This window comes from Rhagoletis pomonella, unplaced genomic scaffold (assembly GCF_013731165.1).
Source record: "Rhagoletis pomonella isolate Grant_MI unplaced genomic scaffold, Rhpom_1.0 Rhpom_scaffold_00002, whole genome shotgun sequence".
Classification (NCBI taxonomy): domain Eukaryota; kingdom Metazoa; phylum Arthropoda; class Insecta; order Diptera; family Tephritidae; genus Rhagoletis; species Rhagoletis pomonella.
The window spans coordinates 109,553,580-109,565,049 of NW_023458556.1; the positions used below are offsets into that span (position 1 = coordinate 109,553,580).

At 36.1% G+C, this 11,470-nt stretch overlaps 1 protein-coding gene across 1 annotated transcript; it reads left to right on the plus strand.

The window, feature by feature from the left end:
• The first annotated feature begins 3,051 nt into the window (after positions 1–3,051).
• Positions 3,052–3,772, plus strand: LOC118734316 (60S ribosomal protein L36). Its single transcript, XM_036464038.1, has 3 exons — positions 3,052–3,144; positions 3,306–3,433; positions 3,488–3,772. The coding sequence occupies exons 2-3, from the start codon at positions 3,311–3,313 to the stop codon at positions 3,710–3,712; spliced, it is 348 nt and encodes a 115-aa protein (XP_036319931.1). The 5' UTR covers positions 3,052–3,144; positions 3,306–3,310; the 3' UTR covers positions 3,713–3,772.
• Positions 3,773–11,470: the final 7,698 nt, after the last annotated feature.

Genomic DNA, 11,470 nt, shown 5'->3' on the forward strand with positions numbered 1-11,470 from the left:
CAACCTGGCACATACATACATACATACATACGTACATACATACATACATTCTTTCACAAATATATAGAAGATATTACGAAATTTAAACAAATATGTCGAGTAGAGCTGGAAAACTATCGATGGCACTATCGATAGTATCGATGGTTTCTGACTATCGAAAACATCGATGGTTTTTTAAGCACTATCGATAGATTTCACTCATACATATATTATTCAGTAAGGGCCGGTTACCCAATGTCTGGTTAACACAAATCTGCGGTTAACCATCGTTATCGACGTCTTCGACTCCATCCATACAACAGGGAGTCGGTAACGTCGATAACTATGTTTCACCGGAGATTAGTGTTAACCAGACATTGAGTAACCGGCCCTAAGGGCCGTTTGCACCATGTCTAGTTAACGCTAACTGGAGGTACATCCTTCAGTTAAGCACGTTAACTGCTTTATCGATCACATGTTATATGATGGGTGTCGATAACGTCGATAAAGATGTTTAACTGGGAGTTAGAATTAACTAGACATGGTGCAAACGGCCCTAAGAGTAAAAGCCAGCGGTACCTGCTTCTTCTTGTGAGTCGGAAGGGACATTTAGCAAAGCAGTGCAAATAATTTTGGAGCACAGATGCTGCTTGAACCCAAAAATCGTTAATAATCTTAACAAAAGAATGGAAAAATTGTATCAATTCTGATCTCATTTTCAATCAAAGTTTTTATGTCTAATTTGTGGAATTTTTTAATCAAAACTATCGATAGTACTATCGATAGTGGCGATATTTTCGATAGTTTTCCAGTTCTAACGTCGAGTAAGTATATCACATCTGAAAATTTTGAATGAAATACTAAGGGCCGGTAACTCAATGTCTGGTTAACACTAATCTCCGGTGAAACATAGTTATCGACGTTACCGACTCCCTGTTGTATGGATGGAGTCGAAGACGTCGATAACGATGGTTATCCGCAGATTAGTGTTAACCAGACATTGAGTAACCGGCCCTAAACTACTCAGGCCGTGGTTATGCCACCAATTTGAATTGGCAATCAAGAGAGAAAAATTGCGCTGACTGGTGAGAAGTGGTTACGCTCTGTTTGCTGATTGGCGAGCACAGGGTTGCTTCTTACGAAATGCATTTTTCCATTTCATACAATTTCGCTTACAATGGCAACACTGAAGTAAAAATGCATCGAAATTTAAGTATTTCTTACTTTAGTATTTAATTTTTATAATTATATTTTTTTTAATATCTACTTTATAATAATAATAATAAAATATTTTTTACTATTCTAATATTTAATAGTAATACTTCTTCGCAAAATAGCGTATTGGCACCCTGAAAAATTGGTGTGCTGGCTGTTCGGTTCACCCAGCAAATCGTGCTGGCTGTTCGATTTCGAAAATTCTCTCACTCCGTGCTGTGCTTAACAAAAATTGCACGGTGATTGCCAATCGAAATTGGTGGCGTAACCACGGCCTCATAACCACATAGGACCGGTTGTTCAATGTCTGGTTATCACTACTTGCCGGTTAAACATCATTATCGACGTTTTTGACACCATGCTTCTAACATGTGATCGATAAAGCAGTCGTTGTATTTAACCGGAGCTTCTACCTCTGATTTGTGCAAATCAGACATTGAACAACCGGCCCTTAGTAGGGGTCTTCATCAAAAGTGATAAACTCTTGATAATGCGGCGTTTTTGCTGCATTTAAAATGCAACATTTAGCACATTTGAACATATTTTTTCGAAGAGCGTTCATGGTATCGCATTTAGCAAATGTACATTTACGCGAGTTCGAAATCGTATGCTTTTGACAAACAGCCGTGTTCCAGTCGCTTATTCAGATCCGTATCTATTACGATCAATTCTCACGCAGAAGATAATGTACAAAAAACCATACTGAAAAGGAAAAAACAAATTTTAAAACAAAAATCCAATACAAAAACTTGAATTGTTTTAACCATAGCCGAACATTTGTTTGTGTATATATTCATTTGTCGGTGCTGTCAATTAAAATTTCCTCACTTAATTAGGAAACAAAACAAACAGAGTTGATCACAAATTGATCCAGATTTCTATCAGCATCACATCGATGTTGAATTTGCGTAACTTTTCTTTATCCAAATAATGTAAAATAATAAATGAAATCTCGATCGGCGATCACTGAAACGCAGCTAGCCACTGTATACGCGAAAAAGCATTGTTGCCACTTTTTCTCATTAAAGGCCTGTATGCAGCTCTCAAGAAAAGCAAAAACTCCATATAAAATGACGTACAAGAAATGGCTAAGAAATTTTCTTGAATCAAATTTCCTTAAGGCAGTACGCAGTTCTTAAGAAATTTACTACGCTTTCTACTACGGGTTTCTAAAGTTTTTTGTGAAAAAAGAGCACAAGGCAACCCAGGTTTGCAACAGTAATATATGAACGTTCCATTATTTCTTGAGGAAAGAGTGAGGCAACATGCTGTGTAGTATCTAAAATGTCAAAATTCCTTGGACACACACACGAAATAAGGCTTGTATGCAGCTCTCAGGAAAAGCAAAAACTCCATATAAAATGACGTACAAGAAATGGCTAAGAAACTTTGTTGAGTCAAATTTCCTTAAGGCAGTACGCAGTTCTTAAGGAATTTACTACGCTTTCTACTACGGGTTTCTAAATTTTTTTTGTGAAAAAAGAGCACAAGGCAACCCAGGTTTGCAACAGAAATATATGCCCGTTCCATTATTTCTTGAGGAAAGAGTGAGGCAACAGGCTGTGAGGTATCAAAAATGTCAAAATTCGTTGGACACACACGCGAAATAATGGCAATTTTTTCTTGACCGTTTTCTTGAGAGCTGCATACAGGGCTTAAACCATGTTCGAATCTTGGAAATTTTGGAAGATCACAGGGTTGCTTTTAGCATTTAGATTCTTAATGCAAAAATTGAGTTTAATAAAATTCCGATCGTCGACCTGTAGGTGAGATCTCATAGCAGGTATAGACGTGGTGTTATTCACGGCAGTGAAATCTCTTTACGATATTTCAATTCGAAAATACATCTCTTCATAATGAGGAAAATTTGTTATGGCAATGCTGTACTTAAAATGTAGAAGTTTGGCAATTGTTTGTCAACCGCCTTTCCGCCTTTTGACAGCTACTGAGGTAGGCTGCTGTTTTATTTTCTGGATAAAATCTTGAAATATACTGAGCATCAGTAAACCATAATGAATTGTCTAGTTTTTAATATATTTAGATCAATTGCAATTATGCCGTCTGTCCAAAATTTAAGAAAAGTGTTTTTTACGTTTCTGTTTGTGTTTCAGCAATCATGGCAGTCCGCTACGAACTTTGCGTTGGTCTCAATAAGGGACATAAAACTACCAAGGTGAAGAATGTGAAATATACTGGAGACAAGAAGGTTAAAGGCCTTCGAGGGTCACGTCTAAAGAATGTATGTATAAAAGTGTATTGATTGTATATATATCTAAATGATTTACGTCTACAGATTCAAACCCGTCACACAAAATTCATGAGGGATTTGGTACGTGAAGTTGTGGGACATGCTCCTTATGAGAAGAGAACCATGGAATTGTTGAAGGTTTCAAAAGATAAGCGTGCTTTGAAATTTTTGAAACGTCGATTGGGTACTCACATACGTGCCAAAAGGAAGCGTGAGGAGCTGTCCAACATACTTACTCAAATGAGAAAGGCTCAAACCCATGCAAAGTAATTGATCATATGAATTGTTTTTTAAAAGAAATAAATTAAGGACAGAAGTTCTTTCGAGTAATTTGGATTGTTATGAAAGCGGATTGTAGTCCCGGCGAAAGTACGTTTTGTTTAATGGTAAATATGCAGAAAAAAACGAGGAAAAAGTAAATTCGAAATGAATGGAGTTTCAGTGCTTATCGTCGTTTAAAGTACAAAGCCGCGTATCGTCATTCTGAAAAACGGCGTAACTGACATTTGCTGCCAAATATTTGATTTGCTCACACAAGCTCTTGGCTCAATCCTTATCCATTCGTCCTGAAATATACTAGCCAGAAATGCGATTGCTTTATAAAAAAGAGAACCATTTTGAGATATGAGTGTTTACTCTAGTAAAGAATTTATGCAACCTCACATACGTGGTTTCGCATTAGCAGTTTCTTGATACGCGGTTTTGCATTTTATTGATGCACGATTTTGTACTTTAAACGACGTTATGTATGTGTATATAAATGGTTTGCACCAGTTAAAAAGAATAAAGCAATTGAGAAAATAAATGGCTACAGCTGCATGTACGACCTTAACAGTCGAATAACCATTTTGAAGTAAAGTTTGAGGTCCAAGTTTCGATGAAGCGCGCTTTTCTCTTCAGGTTTTAAATCGGTTAAAAACACTGACAGCTTTATGGGTTTCATTTCCCCTCGACCCGGTTCACTTTTCGTTTTCGAGTATTCACTACGTGAGGAGGGAAAAATTTCGGCAAAATTGTGTTCGGGTCATATATGTAATACTTCTACCCAACAAGCAAATTAAAGGCATACCTTAAGAATACGGACCGTTGAGCTAGAGAAAAAGAAAAAGTGAATGGTGTCCATCCCTGTTTGTTGAGTCGGTGTATTCGAGCTGCAATAAATGCTGTATTTGGGCGACTGCCTACATCAAGCGGTCGCGGAACAAAATTTTGATCATCAGTTACTCATCATTGGCAAATCAAAAGCAACATGAAAATTTTTAAAGCGCAATTTCTGCAGCGTTTCAGAAAATTTTCAGTTGAGCATCAGCAACATGTCATCAGGAAAGCAAAAAGCTTAATTAATTAAAGGCGGTAACTATTATGTAGCTCGAAAGCACGCTCTAATGATAAAACTTTTTTTGGTGCAAATTGAGAGGGGCGGCGCTAGAGGGGCTAAACGTGGAATTTTCAACATTTTCAAAAGTTTATCAGGCCGATTCTGAACAGAAACTCCCTGGGAGTATTCTCTCTTTTCCCTTTCCTCCTATCATGAATAAAAATTCTCTGAGGACTTTTTATATTAAATGGCGGAGTTGAGATCTCAAAAAAGTGTCTTCGAAGTTCGAATGTCCCCCCAAGTTTTTGGGGAAAGTCCTATTCCCTGGTAGTAAATTATTGGAAGATTTCTTTTTCGGGAGAAACAAATTCCCGGAGAACAAACTCCCCGGGAGTATTAAGCACTGTATATTTCGAAAACTATTGAACCGATTTATGAACACAGTTGGAAAGCTGATTGACGGACCTTCCATTCGATATATACAGTGATGGACAAAAGTCTACATACACCGCCTCTTTTCGTTGATTTGAAAGTACAAAACTTTGTTGAAAAATGTGTTGATACAGTTTTATTTGAAACCATTTTCTAACCACAATAAACTAAAAAAATCCATTCTTTAACATAAAATAACAAAGCTATTTGGAAGAAACGCAAAACCAGCGATGACAAAAGTCTACCTACAGTACTAAAATAACTTACTTTAGCGCGAAAGCTTTACTTAATCCTAGATATTATTGATTTTTAGTGTTTAGTTGGTCCACCGCTAGCATCAATAACCGCTTGAAGCCGTCGTGGCACCGAGGCTACTAAATTTGTCAACTCTGCAGAGTTTTTTTTATTTATTTTATTTTATATTTTATGAAAGCTTAAATAATAATAAGATTATTAAATAAACTAAAAAGAAACGCAGCGCTAGCAGCGGAGGCTTTCGGCTGGCTGGTGAAGATTGGCTGGTTTAAATATGCCGGAGAAGATCGGAATCCTTCAAAAATTTATAGATTTTGGAAATATTAGAATCAGAAGGATTAATTAATAGTGATAACGGATCATAGTTTTCAAAATGCTGGTGTCTTTGTAGATCTAGTCGAGGGCAAACGGCTAATAAATGCATTATGCTGACTTGAGAATTACAAAAAGGGCACAGGCTTGGTTGTCTCCCTTGCAGTAGGTGTGCATTCGTTATTATACTGTGCCCAATGCGTGGGCGAGTGTAGGGAGTAGTATAGTTAGATGGGAGTGATGCTAGTAGCTGGGTTTAGTGCAATTAGGATTAATTCTCGAGTAGTGATGACTTTAATGAACCCAGTCAGATACTAGTTTGCTTTGCCTCTGCTGCTCTATCAGTCTATAAATATCACTTTTACAGATGATATTTGAAGTGAAGGTAGGAGTAATGCTCATATCTTTGGCAGTAATATCAGCGAATGTATTGCCGTTAATGAATGAATGGCCTGGCACCCACATAATTCTGATTTTATTGGAATGCGAAATCAGGATATTTCTTATGCTTCTCATAATGTGATTGGAGTTATTATAGTCTTTTAAGGCCTGAAAACAGGACATGCTGTCTCTGCATATGGTGAATTTTTCCCTGGATTTTGACGCACACTGCATGGCATAGAGAACTCCTCTTGCTTCGGCGGTGAAAATTGGGCAAAATGGAAGTAAAAGTCCGTATGATATAGGTTCACCATTTTCTTTTACGACAGCGAAGGAAGTGTAATTCGCTTTGGAACCGTCAGTGTAGATTAGCTGCCAACTAGAATTTTTGAGACGCGATGCGATTTCCAAGAAACGAGCGCTGTACTCAGCCGATGTCGTATTGGATTTTTTCAGGTAACTTAAATCGTTTACAAAGCATGCTTTTTTCAGCGCCCATGGCGGATGATGGTCACGTCTCGGCGAAGTTATTCTTAGGGGAGTCCATTGTCTTTAGCAAAGGTGGCGCATTTGCTAATTGAAGAAACTATTTTGGGTGTTCTTGTACGGAAAAATGACGGATGGAAATCTTTTTGCAGGAAAGTGTTGGTGGTGAGAGCAAGCTTAGGATAAAGTTTCCTTATGTTGTCTTCAACGTTGTCTGCTAGCGACGGTAAACCAGATTCAGCCAGGATGTTCTGTATTTGTGAAGTAGGAAAAGCGCGTATGGATCGTCGGGCCGCAGTGTGGTAGGGGGAGGCTAGCAGATTGAGGTTGTTTTTAGCATGTTGGCCATATATTTCTAACCCATAGTTGATAGAGGATAAGATGAGCGCCTTTGTAACATTGACCAGCAATTCCGATTGATAAGCGAGCATTTGCAAGACAAGTATTAAACAATATTTAACTTAATAGTTGCGATCCCGTACGAGTCCGGACTAGCCAGAAATAGTCAGAATCAGTCAGATTTTACTGGAAATCGATCCCGTACACAGTTCTCTGACTATTGAGAGAACAAAAGAGAGAGGAAATACGGCTCTCTCTCTGTCAGAAGTTACCAGTTTTAGTCCGAGAATTTTTTGCTGGTAAATTCTGGTAAATGTATCAAACGATCAGCTGTAGTGTGTTTGGCAACCAAATTAGGTGCGTTCGTTTAAAATCTCCAGCAGAAACCAACCAACTGCCAAATTCCGGCGAAATGTCATCTGTTCGCTCACAAGAGAGAAATATGTATCCAAAATAAATAGTACGCGAACAGAAAATTTGCAGAAACTTGCAAGTTAGACGAACAGCTGATATAATTTTTGTTTACATTCAAAAGTGTAAAATTTAAAACGTACGAAAAGTTATCACAAAGTGTTATACTGACACAGTTTATTGATTAAACAAATAACTACTTATTTCTTACAAGTTTAATTAGTCGCATTTTGTAATTTTTAACTTCCAAACCATCAAATTCAATTTTGGGATTTGCGTAAATGCCAACCAGCTGTTTTTGATCAGCTGTTTTCCTGTTGGCAAATTGCTGTTGGCAAAAATTTTTCCAGCAGAAACCAGCAGCTTCCCCTCAAAATGAAATGTCACTTTGCTCTCTCAATTTCCCCTACTTTGCAAGTTCTTTGCGTACGCGAACGCAAAAACTTGTAAGTTTTGGTTAAACATGAACAATTAACAGCTACGCGAACGAACCTATTGTAAACAAAAGAAAAGTGCACTCTGCTAATTCATATTGAAAAGTATTTAATTACTTATTTAAGTAGATTCTAATGAATTTGAAAGTATTTTTGGTAATCTACATGTGTAAGCTGAGTGTGTTTATATACAAAATAAGCAAAAATTGTTATGTTGAAGCTGACAGCAGTTACCATTTTTTTACTAGAAAGCGATTCCGTACTTTTCAATGTTACTCTCTCGCTCTGAGCGAATTTTTATTTTTTGACAGTTTTACTAGTTTTAGTCCGAGGAATACGGGAATACTTACGAGTCTAATACTAAACCTAGAAACTTATGACTATCTGTACAAGTAATAGTTATATTGTTAAATGTAAGTGTAGGTATATTACAGTTTTGTTTTTGATTACGCGTAAATGCACATTTAGCGCATTTAGCTCTAAATGCTACTCTAAATGTACATTTATCCAAACAAAATTCGTCATCTAAATGCAATTAAATGCAACTCCAGCTTTGCATTAAGAATCTAAATGCTAAAAGCAACCCTGTGATCTTCCAAAATTTCCACGATTCGAACATGGTTTAATGAGAAAAAGTGGCAACATTGCTTTTTCGCGTATACAGTCGCTAGCTGCGTTTCAATGGTCGCCGATCGAGATTTCATTTTTCATTTTCCATTATTAGGATAAAGAAAAGTTACACAAATTCAACATCGATGTGATGCTGTTAGAAATCTGGATAAATTTGTGATCAACCCTGCTTGTTTTTTTCCTAATTAAGTGAGAAAATTTTAATTGACAGCACCGACAAATGAATATACAGTATATTTTGCTTAGCTGCCCATCTTTCTTTGCACGAAAAATTTGTGCGCTTAACCGAAAAAAGCACTTAAGCGAATTTTCTTTGCTACTTCAATGAGGAAGGTATCCCAATCCCTATGAAACCAAATAATGTGGAGGAGCACCTACCACGTAGAAATTACTGAAAGCGAAATTTTTTGCAAATGATATCTAATTATCTATATACCTACATAAATTTATAGCCGTTTTCGTTGTTCTTCGAGATGGGAAAAATAAATAAAAGCTTGTCAAATTAGGGTAAGTGTAGGGCCAGTGCAGGTAAACGTAATACTTTCTTTGACCATTGATAATAGCTGCACAATTTTTAAGGCAGGTATCTCTAATGTGCAGGTATGTTGAATGCATCTATCGGAGCAGTTTCCATATAAATAAATAAAATATTGCCACTGATGCGCATTTTAGGGCAGGTATCTCAAATGTGCATTTAAGCATAAAGGCAGCAAAGCAAAATATACTGTATACACAAACAAATGTTCGGTTATCGTTAAAACAATTCAAGCTTTTGTATTGAATTTTTGGTTTAAAATTTATCTTTGCCTTTTCAGTAGGGTTTTTTGAACATTATCTTCTGCGTGAGAATTTATCGTAATAGATACGGATCTGAATAAGCGACTAGAACACGGCTGTTTGGCAAAACCATACGATTTCGAACTAGGGATGGGTAGTGGGGGGTTGAAATTCGATTTTTTTTCGAATTTCGAACATTGCCCAACCATTCGATTATTCGATTCGAATTTTGGTGGTGCAAATTCGATTTAATTCGAATTTTTTCGAATTTTCCATAAAATTTTTTAATTGAAACTTCTTAATCGAGTTAGGAGATGTTTTCGTTAAATATTTAACACCAAGTCATAAAATCTGTATCGTTCGTTCGATTTTCAAAAAGGAGGTAGGTGTCAAACGAAAGGGCTTGCCCTGCAGATGTGTAATATGGTTTTAGTTTTGTGCTATATGTAAGAAAATCAAAATCAAATTATTTAATAAGCTAAATAAATTACCCCAATATGGGTATCAATCGAAATGGTTTTGAATAAACTTTATTTTTTAATTACTTTTAGGAGGGGTGCCACCTGTTTGAAAAGTCGAATTTAGTTAAAGAAGGGTTGTGCTTAAAATACTATGCAATAGTTAAAATATTTTTGAGGTGCTTGAAGAGAGTGGCCACCTGTCTAAAAAGTTTAAACTCAAATTACACTGGGACAGCTGAAACCAGCCCGGATTTTGTTAACATTTCACCCATCCAGTAATAAAATACTCGGTGGATTTGCAAAAGTTAGCTCGTATTTTCTTTTCATGGTCTACTAAAGTTTTCATGTCTCGGCCTAAGTAGTTTTCAAAAAAGTTGAAAAGATAGTTAAAATAAATGTCTGAGCGAAATTAAAGGTTAACACATATCCCAATAAACATTTAGGTTTGAGCTCAACTTGAGGTTAAGTTGAGAACTAAGGTATTTCTCGAATCTGCAATGTTGTTTCTCAACAGTACCTCAAGTGGAGGATCATAGCGTTCTCAACAAAAAGGGCATTTTTCTTTGTATGAAAAAAGGACTGTTTCTCAAGTTGAGAAAATGCTAGTTCTCAACTTGAACTCTAATGTAATTCTCCAATTGGTCTCAAACATATCATTGAAATACTGAAATTGAAATAGTAAAATACCTTATACCTTTTTGATTGAAACGACATATATAGATGAATTTAAATATTAGTTTTTCATTGTATTATTCCTTTTGTATTATGTAGTAAATCAATATCGTATTACAATAATTCACTTCATAGTATACAGTCCGACAGTAATTTTGCCACTTGATTCACTTCGCGTTTTATTTTCTTTCAAGAATATTTGAGGATACTTTGAAGATTATTTACTTTTCGTTGGTAGTTTTCCCCTTTATATAGCTTTAGTTTTTCACTTGATAATTAAATATTCGTATCTCTATCACTTTTTACGTATCTGCGCGTGGGTTAGAGATGAGTTGGAGAATGATGTTGGATATCAACTTGAGAACTATGAATTTCTCCAAGGTTGGAGAAATATCTTTTCGGTGTTTATTGGGATATAACAAAATTTCACGGGAAATATTTCCGTAGAACATTTTAACCCATTAACTCCCGCCTAAAATGGTAATTTTGACCCTTACTTCAAGAAATCCCGCAAAAAGAAAATTTGGAAGGACTTTCGAGGATTGATATATTCTAGAAAATTAGTCTCCGGAAAATTTTACTAGGGGTCTTCTCAGAAAAAAAGCTTCATGTCACCAACGTAAAAGCCTCTAAACATTTAAAATAAAAAATCAACAAAAAAAAACAGTTTTTTGCAAAAAATTTCTTAAATTTGAGTCCGGAATAACAGTTCCTTCTTGGCACAGATTTTTTGTCCCGATGCATCAGATCGAAAAATATGTATTTTTTTACTTGCATCCCTAACACAAATGGAGTGCCACACACAGTGATGGCAAATTTAGTCAGAAAGAAGAAAGTTGAAGAGTCGATTTTTTTTGGAAATAAAGATGAGATTCGCTTTTTTCTAGAAAAATTCGATTTGATCCGAATTTAATCAACACAAAGTTCGATTCCAAAATATAATGCGATTAAAATTCGAATACCGAAGCTTCCAATATCGAATTTACCCATCCCTACTCCAGACTGTTCTTTGTTAGTGACATCAGACTATGGAATTCGCTACCAATTTCTGTTAAAAGCATTAAATCAGAGAGATGTTTCAAATGTGCCTCCCTCTCTTAACTTCTTCCTCTTTAGTAAT